Raw genomic sequence first — 27,568 nt, forward strand, 5'->3', positions numbered from 1 at the left:
ACGGCTCCCCGAAAGAGCGTGTCTGCTCTTCCGTGAAGTCTCCATCCCTAGCGGTGTTTAAGTCTCGGCTTGACAAAGCCCTGGCCGGGTTGATTTAGTTGGGATTGGTCCTGTCTAGAGCAGGGGGCTGGACTTGATGGCCTTCTGAGGTCTTTTCCAGCTCTATGGTTCTATGATTCTATGACACAGCGAGTTTTTCCAGGATACCTCCTGGAAAAACCCCGTAGTCTAGACATAGCCTAAGACAGGAGGTCCTCCACTGGGCACCCGAAGCCAGTCACAAAGAGCACTTCTGGCTAGCAAGAAGTTATACAAGCCACTTCCTTAGACTCTCCAGCTCTCCGCGCCTCCGCCAGTACCACTCCTTATGCAGATGAGAGGTTATGAAAACCAATCTCCTCAAATCAAAAAAGCTTTTTACTGATCTGAAAGGACCAGCCACATTCCCAGGTCAATTTATAACTCAGACGTTGTCCAAAAAAGCAAGCTCTTAAAGCTCTTAGCCAAGACTTTAGAATCTAAACGAAGGAAGGAAGGAAAAGAAATTTTAAATTGCTAAAGAAATCAAATGACATACACCCTATTACATACAAAGTTATTGGGGCACTCTTGTAGCCAAGGTGGAACAATCTGTTGTCTTAAATCAAGTCTCTGGAACACAACTAGTTAGGATGGGTCATCCGTCCTTTTTTCAAGCTTCAGTTCATAGGAAAGATCCTGCAGAGGTGAGAAGCCGGATTGAAGGCAAAATGGAGAAACTTTCAGAGTCCTTTTTATATCCTAGGGCACGTGGCAGGACTCCCATTGTTCTCTGTGGGAAAGCTGTGGGTTGAACCTCTCTAGTCCGGCATTTTCTGGTGCGGTAACCTCTGTGGTCCGGCATGATGTTAGTTCGCTGGATGGCAACTTATCATGGGTGTTGCCAAGTTTCCCATGGTCCCATAAAGTTTGTTTACAACCACCAGTCCTGGCTCTCTGGGTTCTGTGCTGTTTTTTAGCTCTAATTTACCCCGAAATGGCTTCTAAGAGCCCAGGAAGCAGTGGAAGCGTTGGCCATGCTGCCAGACAATATTGACCTCCCTTGGTTTGGCAAATTCTGTGGTTCAGCACCGGTCAGGTCCCGACACAAAATGGATCCATGCATCTGAATAGCATAAACAGAATCAGCAGCTTAGTATAGACACCTCCCTTGGCCCATCTGGTGCAAACATATACCAGTGATTGCACCGATGGTTTGAACGGTCATCTCCCAATCCAGGAACGTCACACCACCTCAGCTAGAAAACTCAGGGAGTGTGAGCTAGCCAGGCACTGACAAGGAGTAAGGACAGCTGGGCTCTATTCTTGGCTTTGCCCCAGATGACCTTGAGCAAGTCCCCCTGCCCTTCCCTCAGTTTCCCCATCTAAAATTATACTGACCCACCTTCTGGGGGATTTAGAAAATTTCATGAATGACTGATTGTAAAAGCCCTTGAGGTTCCACCAGAGTCTTATTGTTATTAACTCCTCCCGGGGAGGGAATAATCAGCTGCAGATTAGGGATGTTAAATATCAGTTAATTGAATAATTGATTAACCTCATGAATTTTTATCGGTTACTCAACTATTCAGTAGTCCCCAGGAGTGGGGCTGGCAGCCAATGTCCTCTGGCCCCACTCCCGGGAGCCCCCCGCCACCCTGTGCTGCTGCCTCTGTATCAGAGGCAGCAGCATGGGGTGCCAGGCGGGAGCTGGTCTGCAAGGCGAGCCAATTTAAAAACCAACTCCCCTCGTGGACCGGCTGCCTGGCACCCTCTGCTGCTGCCTCTGATACAGAGGCAGCAGCACGGGGTGGCAGCAGCCCCTGTCGGGGGGGGGGGGGTGAGTGGAGTCTGAGCTCCCAGACCTGGTGCGAGGTGGAACTGAGCCAGGCTGCTAGCCAGCCTGCTAAAAAATGTACAGGCAGAGGCAGGGGGAAATGTGCCTCGTCTCTAGCATTAACCTATAAGCTTTTGCTTATGGGTTAGCTGTGGACTGGAGTGACCCTCCTGAATGGGCCTGTCTGCCCTGCAAGGAGAGGAAGGTTCCATCTGTCAGAATAAAGGGAGGAGGGAAAGGAAAATCCTCGGAGACAGCCTGTGCAGCACCTGCCTTTCCCTTGAGTCAGTGGTCTCCCCTCCTTCACTTTGAGATGGGCCCAAACCAAAACCCTGCATCCAAGCACCCCTGAGCCTTGGTTCTGACCTCGCTAGAACCTCCTCTAGCTCCTTCCATCCCGTGGGACTCTGAACTAGGCTGGAGGGGCAGTCACTTCCCCACAGACGGTTCTCTGCGTGATGGTGGGGGATTGGGGACAAAATGCCTCTCTCTCACTGAAGGGTGTAGTGGGATCTTTAGTGTCGCCATGGGCCTGCTAGCTCACCTCTTCTGCTCTCTGCTGGGGAGGACTGCTGCGCAGTGTGTCCTAGACCCTATACTGCCGATGGTGATGCTCCGTTAGCTCAGGCATCTGGGGCTCGTGCAGCAGGAGGAGCCGAGTTCTGAATTGCTGCTTCCCTCTTCTCTCCTCTCTGCACCCCCTAGGCACCTCGTGCAGCTCGCTGCAGTGCTCCCAGGAGTTTGTGACATTCCCCAAGCTCGAGCAGGAGGAAGAGAAGTACCGGAAGCCCGTCTCCTCCACCTCCTCCTCCTCCCACTGCTCCCCGCTGTATGAAGGGCAGAAAGGGGACGTCTTTGAGCAGAAGGTCATCTTCTCCGGCTTCGGGTCCATCATGCGCTTCTCCACCTCGGCGGTGAGCCAGCAGCGGGGCCACGTAGCCTCCCCTGTGGACTACAAGGCCTCGAACCCGGTGAGCGGCCCCTCCGGGGGAGGCGGCGGCGGCAGCCACAAGCGCATGCCGTCCCTCAGCATCGAGGACGGGGAGGTGCTGAAGGAGAAGAAGCACAAGGGCAGCAAGAAAAGCAAGCACGGGCCAGGCAGGCCGAAGGGGGGCAAGAACAAGGAGGTGCCGGGAACCCAGCTGGCTGGCTCCACGGTTACCTCCTCCTCGCCCTTCTCCGGGGGCTCCCTCGTCAGCTCCAGCATCGGCAACTCCTCGCGGTCCTTCAGCCACACCGCGACCCTGCCCAGCCTGAGCCTGGAGTCCCCGCTGCTGGGCTCAGGTACGTTCCCCTCAGCACCCCTCCCATGGCGCAAGGCTCTCTTCATCCAACTTTTCCGCTCTACGAGGCCCTCCTCCCACAGCATTTCAGTCCCTGGCCCCCATTGAAATCAGTGAGCGTTAGACCCCTAAATAGCTTTGGAGGATCGGGGTGTTGGCTGCTGTCCTAATCCCTTCCCCATGAACACAGGAGTCCAACTCCGGGTTTTTTTCTTCTTGGCTCTGGAGTGAATCCATTCCGGATGGCCATAAAAATCTAGTTCAGGTTCTCCGTCTTTCCAGCCTTCCTGCTCCACCCTGGCCTGTGCCTCCATCCAGTCCTTACGACCATAGGAATCCAGTTCGTGTTTTGACTTCCTTCCTAAGGCTATGTCACCGGGAAGGGTTGGCCACAAACGTGCTGTCGCCAGGCAAAAGTCGCCAAAAAGTGACCATGAAATGTCGACAACGGGAGGCAGAAAAACTGGTCAAACCAGTTTTTCTGCCTCCCGTTGTCGACATTTCATGGTCACATGGCTGGCACCCCTCTTGACAGACAGAGCAAAGCATTGTGGGAGCATCCCACAATGCAGTGTGGTGGGAAGGCAGAGCTGATCCCTGCACTGCTTGGGATTCCCGCCTAGCTCTGGGAGCTCTCCGTGCTGAGGAATGTCAAAGCAGCATGGCAGCTTCTCCAGCCCTCCCCCTGCAGCAGCCGCCTGCCCGCCACTGGGTTCCTAGCAGGGCAGAACAGGAGCATCCCAATGATTTGTTCCTTGTTTGTTCCCCAAATGGAGCAGCTCACTTCGCTGTCAGACACTTCCTGGAGCTTCGAAAGGGGAAGGGGTGCAGCCTGCAGGGCAGCAGAGATCCCGAAACACTGAGCACAGCCATCACGGCAGGCATTGTAGGATACTGACAGAAGCCAGTTCTCTCAACAAAACAAACAGCAGAGTCCACACTGGCTATTTGTTGACAATAAAGAGAAGGGAAAAGACAAAAGTCTTTCGCAGGGCTGGAAGTTTTATGTCACCAAAACTGGGTGTTTTTCCTGACCAAAGTCTCATTGCAGTGTAAACGCTCTCGCTGTTTTGTCGCCAGTGTAGACACTCCCTAAGACTGGGTCCAGAATCCGTCCCAGGTGAGCACAGGATTCCAATGTCAGGTTCATCTCATCAGGTGCATTGTCCTGCATCCATTCCTGAAGGCCATAGAAATCCAGTTCAGGTTTTTCTCCCCTCCCATGTTCTGTCCAAGCCTGTGACCTGGTATCCATTCCAGCTGACGGGAGGATTCAGGCCAGGGTTTCCTTCTGCAACTCCAACCCAATGGGCCTTTCACACTCACCTTTGTACAGGTGCAATCCAATAAAGGAGAGTCTGGAGGAACAAGGGGTAGGATGGTCCCCATCAAAACCAGATGTAGCTGAGATCTGGGTCCCAAACCAGGGATGGACACACAGGGTATGTCTAGACTACAGGCTTTTGTCGACTGAGGCTTTGTCAACCATACCGTCAACAAAGCCTGTGTCGAAAAAGCATCTAGACTACAACCAGTTCTGTCAAAAAAGCAAGCCGCTTTTTCGACAGAGAGTGTAGATGCTCTTTTTTGAAAAAGCACAGTGTGGTTCAATAGCGCCCAAGGCCTTATTCCTCGTAGAATCAGGTTTACCGCCGTCGACAGAACTGCCGCGTTCGGTCGACTTACTGTCGACTGAACGCGGCGGTAGTGTAGACGCAGGTTTAGTTTTGTTGACAAAAGTCCACTTTTGTCGACAAAACTCTGTAGTCTAGACACGCTCATAGATCTAACGTCCCCCTTTCTAGAGCAAAGCCATCTAGCAAATGCCTGTTCTGCTTACGCCGGAAGCAAGTGAGCGCTGGACACCGAGGCCTGGTGTAACACAGCTTCTGAACTAGTGTTGTTAATTCAGCTAGGGGGTGATTTTGTTTTTATTTGACCTAGGACTGATCTACACTAGATTGACCCAGCCAGGTTGCTCAAGCATGTGCAAAACCCCCGACCCCGTGAGAGGCGTAGTCCTATGTCGATAGCACTACGTTGATGGGAGACTTCTTCCATGGACCTAGCTATCGTCTCTCAGGGCAATAGTGAAGGTAGAACCCCTCCTGTCACTGTTATAAAGATATGGCGTAGTCACCTTCCTTTATGGGAGTACTGGCATAAATACGCCTACCTAGTATTACCTGGTTAACCAGTCTTACTAACCCAGGGGTGGGGAACCTTCTTCCTATCATGGGCCGCTAATCCCCAGAAAAAAATCAGTCGCAGGCCACACACAGCCCCATGGAGGGGGGTATGGAAGTTCTGGACTTCCCCTAAGCTCCGGCGTGGGGCCAAAAAGAAGGGGTTTTACATGTGGGCAGGAGCTCCAGGTTGGGGTGTGGGAGGGGGGTGAGGCCTTTGGGGTGGGGCTGGGGATAAAGTGCATGGGGCGTAGGAGGGGGCTGCAGGCTTGGGGGTGTTGGGGGGGTGTGGGGGGGGGGTGAGGCCTTTGGGGTGGGGCTGGGGATAAAGTGCATGGGATGTAGGAGGGGGCTGCAGGCTGGGTGTTGGGGTGTGGGTGGGGGGGGTGAGGCCTTTGGGGTGGGGCTGGGGATAAAGTGCATGAGGCGTAGGAGGGGGCTGCAGGCTGGGTGTTGGGGTGTGGGTGGGAGCGTAGGGTTGGGCAGGAGTTGGGTGCTGGAGCGAGCGGTGGCCGGGGGCATTTACCTCAGGCAGCTCCCAGGGGGTAGCACAGCAGGGCTGAGGCAGCCCTGGCCCCATGCCTCTCCGGCAAGTGGCCGGCACATCCCTGAAGGGCCGGGGGGCATGTGGCTCCGTGTGCTGCCCTCCCCCGCAAGCAGCACCCCCACGGCTCTCACTCGCCCTGCTCCGCCCTGGCCAACGGGAGCTGAGGGGGCCGCGCCTGCAGGCGAGGACAGTGTGCAGTGCCTCCCTGATCCCCAAGAGCCAGCGCTCACAGCTCCAGCCCAGGGGCGGGGGGCAAGGCTCAGGGCTTCCACCCCGCAGCACCGAGACTTGCCGAGGGCCAGCTGGAGATTCCCCGCCCCTGCGCCACCGAGCCCACACCAGGGGTGTAGAGCAGGATCGTTTAAAAGGGGCAACTTTTACGTGTAGACAAACCCCGAGTCCTCTTGCCCTGGCCAGAAGGGAGGCCGGGGCGCTGAGCGGTGGCAGGAAGGGGTTAAGGCAAAGGAGCAGGGGGCGGAGTCTGGCGCTTGAGCCTGCTCCTGGGCCTTGACACTTTTGGCAACAGAGCCGGCTATTGTGGGGCCGCTTGCAGATGCTCCGATTTAGGTCAAATTGGTCGGGGAGGGGGGTTGTAATTATGTGGCATGTGCCTGGGAGCAGCAGCCTAGTCTGGGCGGGCGGAGAAGTGGGGGCCGTAGTCCAGGGAGGAGCCCGGAGGAATTGAGGCAGCCTCCATAGTCATAACCTGGGGTGATAGTCGGCCTCCTCCCCCACCCGGGGAACCACAAAAAGACGTGTCAGGCAAGGCTGCTGCCACTGGCTCGTTCTCCCACCTCCTCTCCGCCTCCTGGAAGAGGATGTTGGCAGAAGTCCTGCAGGATCCCAGCCCCGGGGGCCGCAGGCTGCTGCAGCCGGGAAAGTCAGGCAGAACCCCTCCCTTGACGGTCCTTTCTTCACCCTCTCCCCGCATTTATCCAGCCTACCTGCAGCGTGCTGTCTGAGCATCGCCAGCCATCGGAGGGAGCGCGTCTAGAGCAGGAGAAGGGCCGTCTGGGCTCCTGGGTTCTCTTTGCAGCTTGGGCTTGGTGCCTCGGTTTCTGTGTCTGTAGAATGGGCGCATCGTGAGGCTGCGGAAGACTTTGACATCATCAGGTGGAAGGGCTGAGCTCCATGGCCACTCACTCCATGTCCCAGGGTGCAAGGGGCACCTCTGCTCCTGGCAGTCTGGGGCTGGAGGTAACAAAGCTGGCCATATAGGACCATGAGCTAAAACAGGGAAACATCAGGCCGGAGGGCCAGATGCGGCCCCGGCTTGCCTGGATCCGGCCCCCAAGGCTCATGCCCCTCCCTCCATTCTAGAATCCAAGGCAGTCAACGAGATGCTCCATGTGTCTGGTCTCTCGGGCAGCAGGAAGCGCTCTGGGGCCTTGACTTTCAAGTGTCTGCTCAAGTTTTGGGGAGCCCAGCGGGAGGCACCTGGGGGCTGGTTTTCAGGCGGCGCTGCACCCCCAGAGTTCCAGACGAATCCACAAGCAGTGAGGGTGCTCGGCTCCCCCTCTGCAAAATTACACCCGGGTGGGGTCCCCAAAAGGGAGGCACCCGAACTGGTGGGCGCACAAAAAGTTTCGGAGGCAGGGAGGATTCTAATTCGAGCCTATGAGGCGGGGCAGACACCTACATCACTGTCTGGGGAGAATTCGGTCCCTGCAAAGGAAGATCAGAGGGTGATCTGATTACAGTGGCCCTCTGGAAGGAGACATGACCAGGTCTGAAAAGGATCTTGACACCTTGGCACCGGCTAGGGCACCGGGCCGGGAGCTAGATATTCCCGTGGCCTCTCCTGGCTTTAATCCCCATCCGCTCTGGATGCTGAGCTCTCACCCCCCATGCTGTGTTTTCCATACAGGCATCTACACCAGTAACAAGGATCCCATTTCCCATGGCGCGGGGGTGCTCCGGGCCGTGTGCAGCACCCCGCTCTCCTCCAGCCTCCTCGCGCACCAGGGCACCTCCTCGCTCCCTCAGCTCAACCGGTCCCCCTTCGCCAGCACCATCCCTGCCTCCTCCTCTTCTGCCGTGTCCACCACCCAGGTAAGGGGGCTGGGGCGGGAGCACATGACCGGGGGTGGGGGCACAGCTAGGTGGGCCGGAGGCTGCCATGTATGTTTCCTGAGCGCGTGGGAGACCACGCTGCCCGTGCCACACCTCCCGGGGCGCCGTCTGCCCTGCCCCTGCTGCCTGTGGAGCGCTGAGGAAGGCTTTCTCCTCCATCGCTGACCCTCCCCCAGGATCAGAAGGACGATCCCATGGCATGGGTGGTCGGGAATGTAGTCAGGGGAAGGCAGAGCCGTCCCAAAATTGCCTACAAGACCCACTGCCTAAGACTGGGGCTGCGGTGCAGCAACCTGGCTCTGGCCACTGGGGAAGACAGCCCGGCTTTCCCTGGCTGCCAAGCAGAGCCAGGCTGGGGCCGCAGCATGGCAGCCACAGCTCTCCATGTGCCCTGGAAAGATTGGCTGGGAGTGGGTGTGGCCTCAGGTGGAAGGGGCGGGGCCTTGGGCAGAAAGGGGCGGGGCTGGAGCTTGCCATCCCCCGCTGGCCTTTCACCCAATGCCCATGTGCCATGGTTAGGATGCTAGCGCAGTACCTAGGAGCCTCTGTGCTCTGCCAGGGTCCCCATGTGACTTCAGTTAACTCCCTTAGCGTCTCTGGGCCTCAGTTTCCCCACCCGTAAAATGTGGCTAATAGCCCTGCCTAAGGATAAAAATGTAAGTTCATGGTACTACAGATGCTATGGTCATAGGGAACAATGAAGTACCTAAGGGTATGTCTACACTGCCGTCCTAGTTCGAACGAGGGTGGCTAATGTAGGCATTCGAACTTGCAAATGAAGCCCGGGATTTAAATATCCCGAGCTTTATTTGCATGTTCTGGGGCGCCGCCATTTTTAAATGCCCCGTAGTTCAAACTCCCTGCCCATGGCTACACGTGGCACGGACTAGGTAGTTCCAATTAAAGCTCCTAATTCGAACTACCATTACTCCTCATTGCAGGCGCCTGGGAACATGCAAATAAAGCCCGGGATAGTTAAATCCCGGACTTCATTTGCAAGTTCGAATGCCTACATTAGCCACCCTAGTTCGAACTAGGGTGGCAGTGTAGACATACCCTAAGGGCTTTTCTCCACTGCACTGGGAATGGGTGCTGTGGCGATCAATCCACCAGCCAGATGAGAAGAGTGGCCGGTGTCAATGGGAGAGCCTCTCCCGCCGTCCTTCCCACACACAAGATGCCGTGGTGAGCACGCCGGGGCTAGCATAGACACAGCCTAAGAGAAAGTCTTAGCCAGGAGTGCTGTATGATTTCTTCTCTCAGGTCAGACCCCACCCCGATACTCGTGGTTCATCGGAACCACTGGGATTGGAAAGATCAATCCAGAGCAAGCTCTCTTGTGACTCTCCCGCTACTTCCTCCCTTTCATTTTGGAATATTTTCCCTGCTGCCTGGGGGAGTTCAGAGGAGGCGTGGGAATGCAGCATCCGGTTTCCCAGGCTGGTCAAAAGTTTTCTGTCTCTCTTGTTAATTTCCCCCCCTGCAGGTATTCTCCTTGGCAGGATCCACCTTTAGCCTCCCCTCCTCCCACATTTTCGGAAGCCCCCTGACTTCTGGCCTGTCTATGAACCCTCTCTTGAACCAGTCTGAAAGCAGCCGGGCAGGTATGTGAGTCGCCAGGTAGGTGAGTTGGAACTCAGAAACCCTCCCTGGGTGAATTGAGATGACACATCTGCAGTGAGCCCCCCTCCTCCTGCTGTCTCCCCATCCCAAGGGCTGGAGGGCTGAGGCCCTGTGCTAGGAAGTAGGAACTGTTGAGATCAGAGGCTTTGTCAGCTCCGGCTATGTCTTCCTTGACTGGGATGTCAGCAAGCCCAGGGGTCATCCTGGGATGTGAGCTCACAGGTTGCAGACTGCGCCTATGGGCGTGGACTAGAACGGTGCCAAAATATAACCTGTTTGAGATTTCATCATTTGAACACACTCGATCTGACTAGGGATGTACAAGTGTAGCCGATAAACCGATAAGCAAAAGCAAATAGGTTCATGCTAGAGACTACATGCTTCCCACCCAGTACATTTTTTTAGCAGGCTGGCCAGCTCAGCCCTGTCTTGCGATGGGTCCTGGACCTACCGCCGCTGTGGCTCAGCATTTAAAGCATATTAGGAGCCAGGCAGGTAGGCAGCCTGGCTCAGTTCTGGCTCGTGCTGGCTCCAGGAGCTCAGACTCCCTCCCTCTCCCCCCCCGCAGACAGGGGCTGCTGCCACCCTGCACTGCTGCCTCTCTATCAGAGGCAGCAGCACGGGGTGGCAGGCAGCCGGTCCACAAGGGGAGCTAGTTTTTAAACTGGCGTCCCCCACAGACCAGCTCCCACCTGGCACCCTGCGCTGCTGCCTCTGATACAGAGGCAGCAGTGCAGAGAGACAGGGGTCTTCTTGGGAGTGAGGCCAGAGTGCACTGGCTGTCGGCCCCGCCCCTAGGGACTATAGAATACTCGACTATCCGATAAAGAGTTTATGAGGTTACTCGACTCTTCGATTAACTGATATTTAACATCCCCAATCTGCACACACGTGGTGAAAATATGTTGGAAAAGTTGGCACCAACTTTTGCAGTAACAGCGTTGGGCCTTTGTTTTGTTTCGGGATGATTTCATCCCCCTTCGACTCTGCCTTCTCCATGCACCGCAACAAAGGCGGCAATTTGCACATTGAAACCATTCTGGCACCAAATGAGCCCTTGGAATGGTTTGGTATTTTCCTTTCCAAAACAGGCTCATTTGCCTTGGAAAAGGGCCGAACTCATGAGAGGGAAACTTCCTGCATTACAGTGAAATTTTCGTACCAAGCGAGCTCATTTTGTAGTTTGCAACGAAATGCAAAAAGAAAAGCCCCCTGCCCCGATTTCCAGCCATTTTGCCTTTGGGTGTAACTATCTCGCGCTCCTCTGAGCCAGAATTTTCAGGAGGTCAGAGAAAGTTGGATGCTGAACTCTTGGGAAAATCTACCAGTACGTGCCACAACAGGGCAGGGGCCGGCAAAATACGGAGGCGGCCTGCAAACCTTCAGATCCGGCCTGCCACGATACTTCGGGTTGCCAGTGTCCTGTGGCCCTGTGGGACCCTAGGCAGGCTCCCCACTGGCCGCTGCCCCACATGCCGCTTTGAGCGCAGCAGTCTGGACCATGCCTGAAGGCCCCGTTGGGATACTGGCCAGGATAGGCGCCTCCCGGTCAGAGCCCACACCTGGAACCCCACCCCCTCCCTTAGCCCAATTCCGTGCCCCAGGTCATAACCCAAAACCTCAGAACTCCTTCCTGCAACCATGCCCCTGGTCACACACCCCTTTCAGACCCTGCATCCCCTCTGCACCCCTCCTACAAGTCAGAATCCTCTCCTGTACCCATGCCCTCTCCCAGACCTTTCCCTGCCTCCTGAACCCCGATCCCCTGCCCTAGATCACAACCCCCCTCCTTCACTCAGACCCCACAGCCCCTCCTGGGCCCCAATTCCCACCCCCGAGCTCCCTTCTGCATCCAAACTCCATGCCAGACCCCGCCCCTCCTCCATTAATATCATAGGTTACGTCTAAACTGCAGGCTTCTTGCGCAAGAGCGTGTCCACACTGCAAAAGCGCATCGGAAAAGCGCTGCATGGACACTCTCTCACAAGAAAGCTCTGATTGCCATTAACAGAACGGCCACCAGGGCACCTGTGCTTCTTTCGATAGGCTGTTTTTGAGCAAAAACCCCGTTTCCTGTCCACACACACCTTTTTCCGCACGAGCTCTTGTGCAAAAAGATGTATTCCTTGTAGAAAGAGGAATATCTGTACCGCAAAAACCCCTTTGTTCTTCCAATGTACTGTACATTTTCTTGCGCAAAAACACGCTTTCAGTGTGGACGCTCCGTGAGCTTTTGCGCAAAAACTCTGCAGTCTAGATGTCGCCTCCGACCCTGCATCCCCTCTTTCTTGTCATCTTTTGTGATCTCTTTGTCCTAGGGATGTGAAGGTTTAACCGGTTAACCGGAAAACCTCACCCTTAATGCAGGCAACTTTACTACTGAAAGTTAATTTGTGGGGGCTGGGGTAACTCCTCTCCTGCCGTGGGCAGGGGCTGCTCCAGCCTGGGTGGGACAGTGGTACACCTGAGGAAGGTGAGGAGAGGAATTCCAGCCCAGTGGCAGGTGAGGGGGCCGCTGCCCCCTTTAATCAGTTAACCAGTTAAATAATGTTTAACCAGTGAGCCAGTGAATCGGGATTTTACATCCCTACTTTGCCCCCAGTCCCTGATCTGTCGTAGGGATTGGTTTGCGTACTGGAATTGTTGCTCTGTGTGTCCTGGGAGGTAGGGCAGGGCTCTTACCCCCCTCTTGCTTCTGGGGCACCGTGGCGGGGAGCACTAAGTCACTCACGGGATGTCACACGGGCTGCTTTGAGCAGGGGGGAGTGGAACCCTAACCACTGAGCTGCCCTTCCTCCTGATCCTGCGTTCTGGAGATGGGTTTCTGTGAAGATGCTCCCAACCCTCCTCCTCCTCCGTCTTCATGTCCTCTAGAGCATGGGTTCCCAAACTGGGGGGCATGAAGAAATTCGGGGGGGGAAGTGAGGTGACCCAACCTCCCTCCCATCAAGTTTTTTTTTTTTTGCTCAAGTTTTGCTGCTAATTTTTTGGGGGGAGGGGGCGAGGGCTTTTCAGAAATCAAAAAGGGGGGCGTGATGCCAAAAAGTTTGGGAACCACTGGTCTAGAGTGACTTTGAGAAGGTGGCTACTTCTCCCCCGGAGGGGAGGAGCCAGTTGAATTTGACTGACAGTCAGGCACACCTATCTGGAGGGGAAGGCGGGACTTCCAGTCCATCTGCCATTCCAGGAGGGGCCTCTCCAAGGGGACTCCGCAGAGCTGCTGCCTGTCAATAACCAGCTTGGGGGGGCATGAGGGGGTGGGGATCAGGGAAAGGCAATGGCTTCCCAAATGGCCAGGCATGGTGCCCCCCCCCCCTGCACTCTGCCCCCAGACTCCCCCCATCTCCTAGGCTGCCTGTCCTCCCTGTGCTTCCGGGGCCGGGCAGGCTGGGGTCGTGTGCCACCCGCTCAGAGGGTGGGCGGGTTGGGGGCCTGCCCTTACAGTGGGGGGGCTTGGCTCCCACAGACAAACCTCAAGCAGCTGGGGCGAGGCCTCCCCCAGCCTGAGGTTCACCTATCACCCACATTGGGGGGCCATGGCCCCCTGAATCCTGCCATCCCTGCCTGGTTCCCACAGGAAAACTCCTGGATTCCTGTGTGTCATAAATGCGTCTGGGACCGGGAGGAGAGGAGAGGAGAGGCGGCCAGCTGGCAGCGTCTGGCGCTCGCAGCGTCTGACACGTCCCCGAGTGATGGGGGACATATGCTGGCTGAGCGGCAGACGTGGGGGCGGGGAAGAGAAAGCGCCTGGCTGATGATTGGATGCTGCTCTGCTATCTGGGAGTATTGCGGGGGAAGAGAGCACCCCCCCACATACACAGCCATGAATTGTCGAGCATGCTGAGCACCCATCGCTGGGTCCAGGTTGCCTGAGAAGCCTGGCTGGGCGGCTGTGAAAATCTGCCCAGTTATGTGGGTCTAAGAGGGAGCTGGGCCCATGGAAAACTGGCCCTGGCCCCTTTGGGAAACTCAGCATAGCGTGGGGAAAAGGGCAGCTTCATTCGCACCTGTCCGTGCTCTGTCTGTCACGCCTCTGTCTGTCTGTCACAGCTCTGTCTGTGTCACAGCTCTGTCTGTTGGTCTGTCACGCCTCTGTCTGTCTGTCACGGCTCTGTCACAGCTGTCTGTCTGTCTGTCACAGCTCTGTCTGTGTCACAGCTCTGTCTGTCTGTGTCACAGCTCTGTCTGTCGGTCTGTCACGCCTCTGTCTGTCTGTCACGGCTCTGTCACAGCTGTCTGTCTGTCTGTCACAGCTCTGTCTGCCTCAGCTCTGTCGGTCTGTCACGCCTTTGTCTGTCACGGCTCTGTCTGATGGTCTGTCACAGCTCTGTCTGTCTGTCTGTCACAGCTCTGTCACAGCTGTCTGTCAGTCTGTCACGGCTCTGTCACAGCTGTCTGTCTGTCACAGCTCTGTCTGTCACGCCTCTGTCTATCACGTCTCTGTCTATGACAGCTCTGTCTGTTGGTCTGTCACACCTCTGTCTGTCTGTCACAGCTCTGTCTGTCTGTCTGTCACACCTCTGTCGGTCTGTCACGGCTCTGTCTGTCTGTCATGGCTCTGTCTGTCACGGCTCTGCCTGTCAGTCTGTCTGTCACGGCTCTGTCTGTCTGTCACGGCTCTGCCTGTCTGTCACGGCGTTTGCACACCAGTCCTTCCCACAGGCCCTGCAGCAAAAACAACCATCCAATTTTACAGATAAAGGCTGTTCCAAAGGGGCGGGTGAAGGGGGCAGACAGGGGCACGCCCCCGTCATATCCCTCCCCCCACAACTCCTGCAGCCCTGGACCGGGGCGGGAGATGACAGTCTCTCGGGCCCCGGGGCCACAGACGGAGAGGGGGAACCAGCTCCTCTGACCGAGGCAGGGGGTGGCGGAGGGCACAGAAAGTGCCCCTCCAAAAGTGGCCACATTTTTTCCTAAGTGTCCAGAGCTGGGACTGGAACCCAGCGCTGTCAGTTCCAGGGCCATGCGCCCCTCCCAGACGGGGCTGTCTAAAGAGGCAGGAGGCGAAGGGACACGAGATGAGGAGGCCTCTGAGGTACGACAGAGAAGTCTGTCTCAGGTGACCGGCTGCTGGGTCTGTCCCACATGCTCTGGGAGTCACTGGCCGCCCCATCTGGGGTCAGGAAGGAATTCCCTCCCTGGGCCAGAGGGGCAGAGATCCTGGGGGTCTTCCCCTCCCTCTGCAGCATGGGGCTCAGGTCCCTTGCCGATTTAAATGGCGGGTTCTGTGTCACTTGACATCTTTGAGTTGCGTCAGTCACTCTGCCGAAAAGGTCTCTGCCAAGTCGTCTGCATCCAGGCCGGGCCATCTGGCTCTGCCCACAGCTGGTCCTGGGGAGGGGGGTCTTTCCGCTCCGTGACTTGGTCCTGCTCAGAAAGGGGCGGCTGCAGCTTAGAAAATGCCCCGGGGCGAATCACAGCCTCCGGATTTATTTACCCTCCCAGCCCCTCGGGGGCGGGGGCAGGGCTTTTATCCCCGTGGTACAGAGGGGAAACTGAGGCACGGCGACTTGGGCCACGTCACAAACTGGGGGTCCAGCAGGGACCTGAACACAGCTCTCTGAAATCTTTGAACCACAGGGATGCCCTTGCTCTCAGCTCCCTGCCCTGCCCTGCCTCCCTTACCCCATCCAGAGGAGCGAAGGGGCGCTGATTCCTGGGTGCCCAGCCAGCCTACAGACCCTGGAGACAGGCGCCTGCGCAGGGGAGGGGGGGCTGTTATGTAAGGGGTGGGGAGCGGAGAGAATTGCTCCGTGCTGCCACCCGGCGGAGGCTGTGGCACTAGCAGCCCCTTGGCTCAGGCTACTAGTTGCCAGAGGCAGAGACCCGCCTGTAACCCTTTCCCTGCCTCTGTTTCCCCTCCCAGAGCCCGACCTGGAAGACTGCAGTTTTGGCTGCCGAGGGACCTCCCCGCAGGAAAGTCTGTCCTCCATGTGAGTGCCTTTCAGCCGTCCTCCCTCGACACGGGGGGGGCTCCCAGGTGGAGGAGAAACTGAGGAACGCAATGTGCGGAACGGGGAGGGAGGCAGCCCTGTCTCGGTGTGGCGTGGGGAGAGGGCAGGCTAGGAAGGGGTAGAGCAGAGCCTTTCCAGGTGTGGGGCAGAGACCGTGTGGGGCTGGTCTGAGGCAGGCAAAGACAGCAGCTTCCAGTGCTGGGCAGAGGTGAGGGGCTCGGGGAAGGGGGTGCAGATACAGGCTTTCCCGCTGTGGGGCAGAGGGGCTTAGGTGAGGGGGGAAGGGTGCAGATACAGGCTTTCCCGCTGTGGGGCAGAGGGGCTCAGGTGAGGGGGGAAGGGTGCAGATACAGGCTTTCCCGCTGTGGGGCAGAGGGGCTCAGGTGAGGGGGGAGGTGGAGGCAGATACAGGCTTTCCCACTATGAGGCAGAGGGGTTCAGGTATGGGGTGAGGGATGCAGATACAGGCTTTCCCACTGTGGGGCAGAGGGGCTCAGGTGAGGGGGGAGGTGGGAGCAGATACAGGTTTTCCCGCTGTGGGGCAGAGGGGCTCCGGTGAGGGGGGAGGTGGGGGCAGATACAGGCTTTCCCGCTGTAGGGCAGAGGGGCTCAGGTGAGGGGGGAGGTGGGGGCAGATACAGGCTTTCCCGCTGTGGGGCAGAGGGGCTCCGGTGAGGGGGGAGCAGATACAGGCTTTCCCGCTGTGGGGCAGAGGGGCTCCGGTGAGGGGGGAGGTGGGGGCAGATACAGGCTTTCCCGCTGTGGGGCAGAGGGGCTCCGGTGAGGGGGGAGGTGGGGGCAGATACAGGCTTTCCCGCTGTGGGGCAGAGGGGCTCCGGTGAGGGGAGGAGGAGGGGGGTGCAGAGACAGCCCCTTCCAAGGTGTCTAGAAAGGAGGGAAGGAGCCTCGTCCTTTGACAGCCTCTGTCCCACGGCCGCTCCCCAGGTCCCCCATCAGCAGCCTCCCCACCCTCTTCGACCAGACCGTGTCCTGTGGCAGCAGCGGGCCGCTGGAAAACGTCCCCCCGGCCACCCCCAACATCGAGCAGCTCCTGGAGAAGCAAGGCAACGGGGAGGCCGGTGTCAACAGTGAGCTGGGGAGGGGGGCGGGCCGGGGGACCCTAGTGGGGCTCCAAAGGCAGCCGGGCCCGGCCAGGGGGCGGGCTTCTCCCCCTGGGTTTGGGGGCAGGAGCGGGGAGGCGTTGTCTGGGGCGATCGGGGCACACAGTCCTGCCCAGGGCGGGGCAATGGGGGCGAGCGGAGCTGAGACAGCCCCTCCTGGTGTGGGGCAGGGGCTGGGAGGGGCAGCCCCTCCCTGCCGGCGCGGGGAGGGGAGCTCCGTGCTGAGCGGGGCCGAGAAGGGGAGGGCAGCGGGGGGCGGGGACGCCCCTGCACAGTAGATGCTCTAACTGTGTCACCCCCCGTATATCCCCTCTTCTCCTTCCCACCCCCTCCCTCCCCTCCCCTCTCTGCCCGCCCCCCGCCCCCCTCCCCCCTTTCGTTTCCCGCAGTTGTAGAAATGCTCAAGGCCCTGCACTCCCTGCAGAAGGAGAACCAGCGGCTGCAGGAGCAGATCATGACCCTGACGGCCAAGAAGGAACGGCTGCAGCTACTCAACGTCCAGCTCTCCGTCCCCTTCCCGGTGGTGACCACCAGCAACGGCCCTGCCGGCCAGGCCCAGTACCTCCTGCCTGCCAGTGGTGAGGGGCAGCCCCGGGATCGGGGGTACCCCGCATCCCTCTGTAACACCCCCGCCGCCCCGGGAGCCTGCCACGGAGCCGCTCTCTGGGCCGGGGGAGGAGGCGTGAGAAAGCCGGGTTCTGAGATTCTCGTGGCGCATGACGCCACGCCGGAGCCGACCATTGGCTCTACGGGCTGTCCCTTTGCCCCGCCCTGGCGACGCGGGGCTCCGCCCCTGACGATCGATTCCCGTTTTACCCCTGCAGTGTGCAACAGCGACTCCCTGAGCATCAGCAAGAGCTCGCCCTGCAAGAACAGCTTCGGGATCGAGAACTCCCTCTCCACCTCCTCCGAGGTACGGCGGCCGCCCAGACTAGCTGCAGGGACCCCCCCCACAGTCTCGCTGCTCCCTATCGAATGAGAGCGTCTGGCAGGGTGAAACCAGCCCCTACCCGGCACCCGGGCGTTCTGTGATCTCAGGGGCTGGCTTTCTGCTCGTGGGGCCAGGGAAAACAAGGCCTTGGGCTCCTTGAGCTTTGCCGGCTCGTCGCCGTGGCTCACCCACCCCCAGCCGGGGCATGGCGGCCGTGGGGATGGCCGTGCGCAAGGCACTGTACACAGGGAAGTGCGGAGGCTGGCGGTTTGCTCAGGCGGGTCCCTCGAGCTCGGGGATTTGGGGGTGAGCTTCCAGCCAAGCATGTGGGAGCCCCGCTGCCTCCCCCCACGTGCAGTGACCTGCCCTCTCCTGGGCACCTCCCCCCCCAGACGCAGTAGAGGGAGCTGAGCCCCCCCAGGTTCAATTCTCCCCCATGTCTCTGCTTCTCCCCCCAGGATCCGCACTCGGGCTGTCCCAGCCGGAGCAGCTCCTCCCTCTCCTTCCACAGCACCCCTCCGCCCCTGCCCCTGCTGCAGCAGAGCCCCACCTCGCTGCCCCTTCCCGTAGGTCAGCAGCAGGTCAACGGGCTGGCCCGGGCGGCGGGGGGCAGCGTGGCAGCCAGTCACAGCCTGTCCACCGGGCCTGCCATGGAGGGGCTGCTGGGGAACCTGCTGGGGAACGTGAACAGCGCCCCGCCGCAGAACGCCCTGACGCAGGCCGGCGGGCCGCCCACCCTCCAGCTCACCGGCCTGAGCAGGTGAGACGGGGCCCCAGGTATCGGGCAGGGGAGCGGCCCAGGCCTACCCGCAGCGCCGTCCTCTCCCGCACCGTCGCCTCCTCCTCCCTCCTGCGCCGCAGCCAGGCGAGTTCCGTCTGCCCACAAACAGATCCCAGCACGAGGCGTGTCCGTGGCAAAGGGAACGTGGCCATCCCGGACCACACACACGCACCCCGTGGGATCATTAGCTCTCCAAAGCAGCGATGGGCAAGTGAGGCTAGTGAGTGGGCCTCGGGAGGACCCCTTCTCCCTCTCTGTGGGCTGCAAGATTCTCGGAACCCAGACAGCCTCCCGGGATAGAATGTGCCTCCAGCCCCGTGTGGCAGTGCAAACGAACACACGTGGGACGGTTTCGGCTTGCATCAGGCCCCCTCGTGCGCGTGCCTCGTGCACGTCCGTTCCTGCCCTGAAGAACTTGCCATAGAAACAGACAGAGGGCGGGAGGGGAAACTGAGGCACCGAGCAGCAAAGTGACTTGCCCAAGGCCACACAAGGGGTCGGTGACAGAGCTGGCACCGGTGCCTCCCAAGGCAGTGTCCTGCCCACTGAACCTCAGGCAGGCAGCTTAGAGTGACCCGTAAGGGAATTTCATCAGTGTGCGCTCGTTCAGGAGCCTGGCTCGTAGCTCTGCTCGGGGCTGGGAACGGGGTGCAGACATGCCCCACCAGGAGTGGCAGGCAGCAGGCAACACTCACATGCCATCTTCCCTGCAGCGTGCCAGGCCTGAGCCCCCTGACGGAGCAGCAGCGGCATGTCTTGCAGCAACATGAACATCAGCTGCAGCAGCTGCAGCAGCTCCTGACGTCCCAGCCGCTAAACCAGGTAAGCGTCCATGTCCCGGGGTCCTGCCCCCTCCGGTAAGGGCATGGCCTGACGTTTGAATGGGGAAGATTTAGACCAAGGCCTCTCGCCATGTTTGCTCAGGCCTGGTCTGCGAGCACAAGTTGCCACAATTCCCCATTGGGCTTATGACTGTGCATCCTTAACCTGGGATCAAAGCGGCATAGACCCTCTAATATTTTTCCATCTATGTGCAGAATAAACGCCCTGCAGCATGCGCGGATGTGCACCACCAGTAGCAACATACTGCCGGCAGTGGGCGCTGTGGGTGCTCTGCTAGTCAGCTGGGCGGCACGGCAATCTCTCCTGGGTGGCCACCCAAGCGATTAGCTGCCAAGGCACCTGGGTTAATCTGATTCCCAGCCACACCCAAAGTCCCGCCAAGTTCAGTAACTGCAGCCGGTTAGCCAATGCTGGCCCTGCGTTCAGAGTCCGATTGCCGCTCGGGCAGGCGCACACCCACCCACGCACGGTCGAGAACAGCAGTGTAAACGGGGCCGTGTGGGTCTCCGTGTGCTGGGGAAGCTCACCGGAACCAGGATAGGTACTTCTCTGGCTGGTCCATGCCAGCTGGCAGAGACCGACACTTGGGTCCAGCTATCTTGGGGGTGTCTGGTGCTGTGGCGGCCCCGGCTCGGATCGCAGTGGAGAAGGGCCCTCTGTGTGCTGCCCTGGTCCCAGGGAGCCCTCTGCCGAGCAGTTAGCGGGACTAGGAGACTGAATGAGAAAGCAAGGCAGCCCACGCAGACGTGGCATTTGGTCGCGGGGCAGAACCAGGGCGATTTCCACGCCCAGCTGGGAAAGCCTATGAAGCAGGAAAAGACTAACAAGGGCCAGATTCATAAGCACATAAGAAAATGTCCAGACTGGGTCAGACCAAAGGTCCATGTAGCCCAGTGTCCTGTCGGCCGACAGTGGCCAACGCCAGGTGTCCCAGAGGGAGGGAACACAACAGGGAATCCTCACGTGATCCCTCCCCTGTCACCCACCTCCAAGGAAACAGAGGCTAGGGACACCATTCCTACCCATCCTGGCTAACAGCCATTGATGGACCTAACCTCCATGAATCTATCTAGCTCTTTTTTGAACCCTGTTAAAGTCCTGGCCTTCACCACATCCTCTGGCGAGGAGTTCCACAGGTTGTGCACTGAGTGAAGAAAAACTTCCTTTGGTTTGTTTTAAACCTGCTGCCTATTCATTTCATTGGGTGACCCCTTGTTCTTATATTGTGGGAACAAGTAAATAACTTTTCCTTATTCACTTTTTCCACACCAGTCATGATTTTATAGACGTCTAGCCTATCCCCCCTTAGTCTCCTCTTTCCTAAGATGAAAAGTCTAAGTCTTTTTAATCTCTCCTCATCTGGGACCCGTTCCAAACCCCTCATCATTTTAGTTGCCCTTCTCTGAACCTTCTCCAGTGCCAAGAGATCTTTTTTGAGATGAGGCAACCACATCTGTGTGCAGTATTCGAGATGTGGGCGTACCATGGTTTTATATAGAGGCAGTAAGATATTCTCTGTCTTATTCTCTATCCCTTTTTTAATTCACCTCCCAATTAAACAGTTGAATTCCTCTGACTTCACTAGGGAATAGCCCTGACCTACCCAGGTTAAATGAGACCTGGGCTTGTTTAGGAGAGGGGAGAGACTGCTTATCCTGCTGTCTTGTCTCACTTGCTTTGCATCGATTTGGCACCCCGAGGAACGTGAACTGCACGGCTTCCCTACTGGTGCTTTGTTCTCAGCTGGTGTGTGTCCCCTTGTCAGGGGCACGTGTATAAACAGCAAACACACCTTGTGTGCTGGAAATCATGGATCTTTTCCCTACTTTGTTTACGCTCATGAAACTTCAGTGGAGTTAATCCCAGGTTAAGACGGTGGAACAATCAGGCTCCGGGCGGGGCGGGGGAGGGATGTAAAATATCATGGGCCAGATTCCCAATTGATGTAAGTCAACATAGTTCCATTGCTAGGAGTTAGCCACACTGGGGTATTCTATTGGTCAGTGGTTTCCATGGAAGCGAAAGTGGTCTAATTTGATTGGAGCCCATCTCTACCAGCTCCAGGTGAGTAGGGTCCCTTCCATCCTCCCAGGATTTGGCGCACTGAGCCTATGTCTACACTACCGGGGCTATCCCGGAAAAACTCCGCTACGTCCAGGGAACGTGTCCGAAAATTTTTTCGGAAGAGCACACCTGCTCTTCCAGAAGCCGTGTGTTCCTCATTTTATGAGGAATAAGGGCTCTTCTGAAAGAGGAGGTTTTTCCAACATTTGGCATGTAGACAGGCCAAATGTCGGAAGGGAAGTTTGGAGGAAGGGAAGGGAACTGAGTCAGTAAGAATTTGTAACAATGAATTCCACAAGCTGATGGACATCCGGGCATTAAATAGTGCAGAGAGGTTGAAAAGGGGCAGGATACATTGGTAGGCCAGTGTGTTTGCAGGGATTCTAAAGTAGGAGTGGTCCACTCTCATGCTCCCGGGTGTCTGGTGATGACTAAAAGGGTCAGGAAGGCTGCCCAGCCTGACCTCGCCGCAGCTCCACGTCTACACTAGGAAAATGGATCATTTTCGAAAAGGTGATCATGCGCACAAGCTTTCTCCTGACCCAGCCTCTCTCTCTGTCCCCCGCTCCAGGAACAGCAGGCCTTGGTGTTCCAGATGATGCAGCAAATCCAGCAGAAGAGGGAGCTGCAGCGGCTTCAGATGACGGGCACCTCCCAGCTGCCCATGACCAATCTCCTGACGGCCACCTCCGCGCCCCTCCTCCACTCGAGCGCCACCGCCCTGATGACCTCCGCCGCCCCACCCCCGCCCAGCGGCAGCTCCCTCCTGGCATCTATCTCCCCCCAGCAGCTCAACCCCAGCAACAGCCTGATGGGGACCCCGACAGCCTCGCCCCTGAGTGCTCCCGGGAACAACCTGATGGCTGCGGGGGCAGGGGTCCCGCCGGTCCTTTCTGCACAAGCCAACCCCTTCCTCACCCTCCAGGCAGACGGCAGTGCCCAGAAAGGAACGGTGTGTAAATCGTTAGAGCGTGGCGCACACTAAGAGGCGGGCTCTGTCCCAGCAAGTTTGCAGTCTCAATAGGGGAAACTGAGGCAGGATCTTGTCCATCGCTCATGACACCTCGTTGGGGCAACACCCCTTCTCAGGCAGAGGCAGATGATGATTTTTGAGGCCCTGGACCAGAGAATGTGGGGGGGGGCTTCCTCATCTCTTCCGCCTGCCCTCCCTTCCCACCCGTGCTCCTGCCAGGGAAATAGATTCAGGGGCTTGCCCAGCTCTGTCCACCTACACGGTGCTCCTACCAGAGCTGCAGGATCCCTGGGTGTGTACAGCAGGTCAGGGCACGGGGGCACCCGTTTTTCCAGATTCCCCCCATTAGCCAGGCCCTGTTGGCCCAATACCTAATCCACCATTGTTCTCAGGTGCTGACCTTGGTGGCTTCCCATGGTACAATCCAAGGCATTGCCTGTTGTCACACACACACACACACAAGAGTCGGGCACAGAGAAAGCAGCCCAGCATTATCTGTTGTCAGAGACACACACACACACACACACACACACACACAGAGTCGGGGCACAGAGGAAGCAGCCCAGCATTGCCTGTTGTCACACACACACAGAGTCGGGACACAGAGAAAACAGCCTGGCATTGCCTGTTGTCACACCCACACACACACCCACACACACACACACACACACACACAGTCGGGGCACAGAGAAAGCAGCCCAGCATTGCCTGTTGTCACACACACACAGAGTCGGGGCACAGAGAAAGCAGCCCAGCATTGCCTGTTGTCACACACACACAGAGTCAGGGGCACAGAGAATGCAGCTCAGCATTGCCTGTTATCACACACACACACACACACAACCGGGGGCACACAGAAAGCAGTCTGGCATTGCCTGTTACACACACACACACACACACACACACACACACACACACACACAGAGTCGGGGGCACACAGAAAGCAGTCTGGCATTGCCTGTTATCACACACACACACACACAACCGGGGGCACACAGAAAGCAGTCTGGCATTGCCTGTTACACACACACACACACACACACACACACAGTCGGGGGCACACAGAAAGCAGCCTGGCATTGCCTGTTACACACACACACACACAGTCGGGGGCACACAGAAAGCAGTCTGGCATTGCCTGTTACACACACACACACACACACACACAGTCGGGGGCACACAGAAAGCAGCCTGGCATTGCCTGTTACACACACACACACACACAGTCGGGGGCACACAGAAAGCAGCCCAGCATTGCCTGTTACACACACACACACACACACACACAGTCGGGGGCACACAGAAAGCAGCCTGGCATTGCCTGTTACACACACACACACACACACACAACCGGGGGCACACAGAAAGCAGTCTGGCATTGCCTGTTACACACACACACACACACACACACACACACACACACACACACACACACACACACACACACACACACAGTCGGGGGCACACAGAAAGCAGCCTGGCATTGCCTGTTGCCAGAGTCAGGCCCCCAGACCTGAGAGTCCAGGGATGGGATCTGCTAGGACAAGGCCCCGTCCTGTTGTCCTGGAGACAGGCCGAGAAGGCGCAGCCTGGCAGAGCCCATGCCAGCATCAAGGAGCCTGCTGAGCCAGGCCCAGGGAGGTCGTTAGCGCAAGGGTCTCTGCTGTGTCCCCGTTGGGAGAAGCCGGCTGCGTCCCCCTGCATGGCCAGGCTTCCTCGGGGCTGCTCCTGGGCGGGGCTGCCTGGCTGCTCCGTGCTGACGACTCTCTCCTCTGTCTCTTTTTTTTTAAAGAGCATGAGTGAAAAGGGGGCTGCTCTCAACCAGGACAAGGGCTAAGCTTCCCCAGCAGGGCAGCGGCCAGCTCCTCGCTGCTACAGGAACGTGGCTTCCCACGCGCGCGGGACTGGAAACTTTAGCGCAATGAGCACAAGGCTTCTGAGAAGGGCTTCCCGGCCGCGGGAAGTGTCGGGGGGGTGCTTTAGAAGACAACGTCTCTCTGGCCAAGGCCTGGCATCGGCTGCCCTTCTACGAGGAGCGGTGGGGCAGGGGGAGATTCCCGCTGGTTGGCTCCTTGGCGCATTTGCACGACGTGAAGTGAACCGTCTCCCTGCTCAGCGGAGGGAGAGACGTCCTCGGTGCTCTGCCCACGCCGGTGTGTGCATGTGAGTGTGCGTGTGTGCGGCCTCTTGGACGGGGCCCTAAACCAAGACCCTAAAGCATCCTCGGCCAGGGCCGAGGTGGACGGGTCGTCTCTCATTTTCGGCACGGCCCTCGGAGAGCTTGTCGTGCCCTCCTGGGGCTGCCAGATCTGACTCCGCTAAGACAGTGGGGCACGGGCAGGGCGCAGTCGGGGCGGGGGGGTCTGTTCCCTCCGATGGGGAGATGAAGAGGATGTGAGCTGTGAAAACCCTCCCTCCGACCTACCACTGGGACTTCCCTGCAGCCTGTCACCGTAGGAGACCTCACGGAGAGGTTCTTCCCTCAGTAACCACCACACATGGCCGCCCCACCGGACCTACACCCACCGCGGGAAGACGTGAGTGGCAGAGCAATGGAAGGGGACTGGCATTACGGGTGATTGCCACCTTCTTACCCCAGCTGCTGGGGGGTAACTCTGCCCTTAAAGACACTACGGGGACCTCCGTGCCAGCTGCAGGGAAGACGCCAGTTGGTCCGCGGGGTGTTGTCTCTTGCACGTGAGACGCAAACTCCTTCCTCTCGGCCTGTCTCTTGTTCTCTCCTCCCAAGATCTACAGGCCCGGCATTCCCACTTGGAAAGGGCTCGCCGCTGGCTTGCTTCCTGCCTGCCCCACTGCAGGGCGGGGTGTTCAAACCAGGCTGTCTTCTCTCAGGGCTCAGAGGAGGCAGGTGCACCGGGGCCCAAAAATCTGGTACTTCTGTTTCCTTCCCCATGCCCCGGATGCAAACGGCAGAGAACGTTTTCCCGTGTCGCTGGCATGAGGTGGCGCAGGAACCAGTCTTCCCAGCCCAGGACATCTGCCACCTCGCTGCTTCGTGCTGTCTAGTTTTAACTCCACCTTGAGAGCCGGGTCTGTGACAAAGAAACTTAGTTCCTCCAAGGCTGGACAAGGCAGGGTTTTTGGAAGGTCAGGCGGGGGAGTTGCAGGAGGGGGAATCGGCGTCAAACGTTTGAATCCCCCCGTCCCGCTCAAATCGACATCTCGTGGAGGTAGGGCGTGTGTGGGTCTGGCAAGACTCCCACGACGGAAAACGCGGAGGGTCTTCGAAATGTTCGCAGACCTTCCCGGAGACAAGTTGTTTTCAGCACAGTCCCACCGCCTCGTCTGGTTTGCACTATTCAAATTTGTCAGCGGTGGGGCTGTGCTGATGCCAGGGAAAAACTCCTCCCCGTCCGACCCCGTCCACGAAACCCGTTTCCCGTTTGTTCTTTGGTTTCATTTTAGACATTGATGCCCCAGTGGTTGAGCAGAACTAAAAGCAAAGAACGCGCCCCCCTCCCCTTGGTTTCTGTCCGGGGAATTGGGCAGAACAATGCTCTCTGTTTCCAAAAACTCCTGGTTTGAAAGCTGTTGTTTAACAACCTCAAGAAGCTCCTGGGAAGATGGAGACGGCAGCTAGAAAAGTGAAAACGGAAAATAAAAAGCAGATTTGCTCCCTTCCCTACGGTCTCTGCAGCATGGACGCAGGTAGGAGAGACTGGAAAACGTCCATCGGCCTGCTACACTTTCCAAATTGGAACACTGGAATTCCATTGTAGACTCCCCTGAGTTTGAGTATTCTTTGTTTGACCCGTCCCCTGCGTTGCACGATTCTGTGCCTGCACTTTTTCGTGTGTAATTTTTCCCCCTTTCCCCTGCCACCAGGGGGGCTGCATCCTGCAAGCCATCCCCTCGGCGATCCTTTTCCGCCTGCACATCAGCTGGTCTGCGCTGATCTGGCGTGTGCGGACACAGTTCAAGGGGGCTTGCGGCAGGATCCTGCCCGTGAAAAACTGCACATGCAGAATTACAATCTCAGAGGCTGTGCTGAAAACCAGCCCCGAAGTACCCTCCTAGCTGCTGTCCTGGGTTTGTCCAGTCCTTTACTGTAGAATTCCACAACTGGGTTGGCACCTACCCCTGTTAGGTAACAACCACCATTAACACAGTGTGGGGGGGAGCATTTATCTCCCTCCCCCCTATTTCATTCCAATCAGGCTGGCTGTGTCTACATTGGCACCCTTTTCCGGAAAAGAGTGCCAATGTAGACACAGCCCCCATGTCTAGACTACAGGCTTCTTTCGGAAGAAGCTTTTTTCAGAAGAGATCTTCCGAAAACACTTCTTCTGAAAGAGAGCGTCCACACTGCAGAAGTGCATCAAAAAAGCAATCTGCTTTTTCGAAAGAGAGCATCCAGACTGAATGGACGCTATCTCGCATATAAGCTGTGATTGCTATGGATGGCGTAGCCACCAGGGCACCTGTGCTTTTCCCTCTTCTTCCGAAAGAACTCCCTCTTCCCCGTCCATACACGCCTTTTTGCGAAATAGCTCTTTTGCAAAAAGGCTTCTTCCTCATAGAATGAGGATAACCAATGCCAGAAAAACCCTTCTGTTCTTTTGATTTTCTTGAGGAAGAACGCAATTGCAGTGTGAACATTCCTCAAGTTTTGTCGGAAAAATGGCCGTTTTTCTGACAAAACTCTGTAGTGTAGACATACCCTCGGTTCTAGTCACGATGCAATGAATTCATTCTCCAGGACAAATGAAAGTGAATCCATGGAGTCTTTTTCCCAGCCAGCATCTCCTTTAGTGTTGGTTCCATTCAGGGTCTGGTTTGGTGAATTCCTACCTACCCCGTGTGTCTTTGACACATCTGTTTTTGTGTTGGCGTACCAAGCCTCGTAGCTTTGTAGATCAGACGTGGAAAAGGTTGAGTATAATAGGAGAAAGGAAGAGACAGATAGCACTTAAAGAAAAGATTTCTGTTCTCTTCCAAGAGCACCTGGTCCCTTTCAAATAAGCTCCTTGATTAGTCCTGTCAGGAGATTAGGATGAGTCAAAAGGCCACTTTTAGAAGGTTGACATTAAACTTTGGGTCTGCGTGAAAAAAAGAAAGAGGAGAGAAAAGATATAAAGCTAAAGATTATCTGTGTTTTTGGTTGCACTGGGGTACACGGTTCTTTACCCATTTTAATGCTAATGTCACATTTAGTATGTTGCATGTGTCCTTTTTTATTATTAAATAAAAGAGAAAAATGTGTATATTTTTGGCAATTTAAGGTAATGTAGCTAAGATCTATTTTTTTCACGCTGCTTGACTGTTCTTTATTATAATAAATAATATTAATATTAATATTGAGGATCTGTT

General features: G+C 57.1%; 1 protein-coding gene across 6 annotated transcripts in view; it reads left to right on the forward strand.

The window, feature by feature from the left end:
- MLLT6 (MLLT6, PHD finger containing) overlaps positions 1 to 27,553 on the forward strand; it is a 97,507-nt gene extending 69,954 nt beyond the window's left edge. For 5 of the 6 annotated variants that reach the window (XM_075911431.2, XM_075911430.2, XM_089774024.1 and 2 more), the window contains 11 exons: positions 2,561 to 3,139; positions 7,739 to 7,923; positions 9,431 to 9,548; positions 15,437 to 15,503; positions 16,470 to 16,612; positions 17,035 to 17,223; positions 17,470 to 17,558; positions 18,035 to 18,336; positions 19,071 to 19,179; positions 21,836 to 22,216; positions 24,030 to 27,553. In XM_075911431.2, the coding sequence (XP_075767546.2) occupies positions 2,561 to 3,139; positions 7,739 to 7,923; positions 9,431 to 9,548; positions 15,437 to 15,503; positions 16,470 to 16,612; positions 17,035 to 17,223; positions 17,470 to 17,558; positions 18,035 to 18,336; positions 19,071 to 19,179; positions 21,836 to 22,216; positions 24,030 to 24,074 (2,207 nt within the window). In that variant the 3' untranslated portion in view covers positions 24,075 to 27,553. The remainder of the gene's footprint in view (positions 1 to 2,560; positions 3,140 to 7,738; positions 7,924 to 9,430; positions 9,549 to 15,436; positions 15,504 to 16,469; positions 16,613 to 17,034; positions 17,224 to 17,469; positions 17,559 to 18,034; positions 18,337 to 19,070; positions 19,180 to 21,835; positions 22,217 to 24,029) is intronic. The other variant, XM_075911432.2, reaches the window with a different exon arrangement.
- Positions 27,554 to 27,568: the final 15 nt, after the last annotated feature.

The sequence above is a fragment of the Pelodiscus sinensis genome, chromosome 29 (assembly GCF_052426305.1).
Source record: "Pelodiscus sinensis isolate ZL-2025 chromosome 29, ASM5242630v1, whole genome shotgun sequence".
Lineage (NCBI taxonomy): Eukaryota > Metazoa > Chordata > Testudines > Trionychidae > Pelodiscus > Pelodiscus sinensis.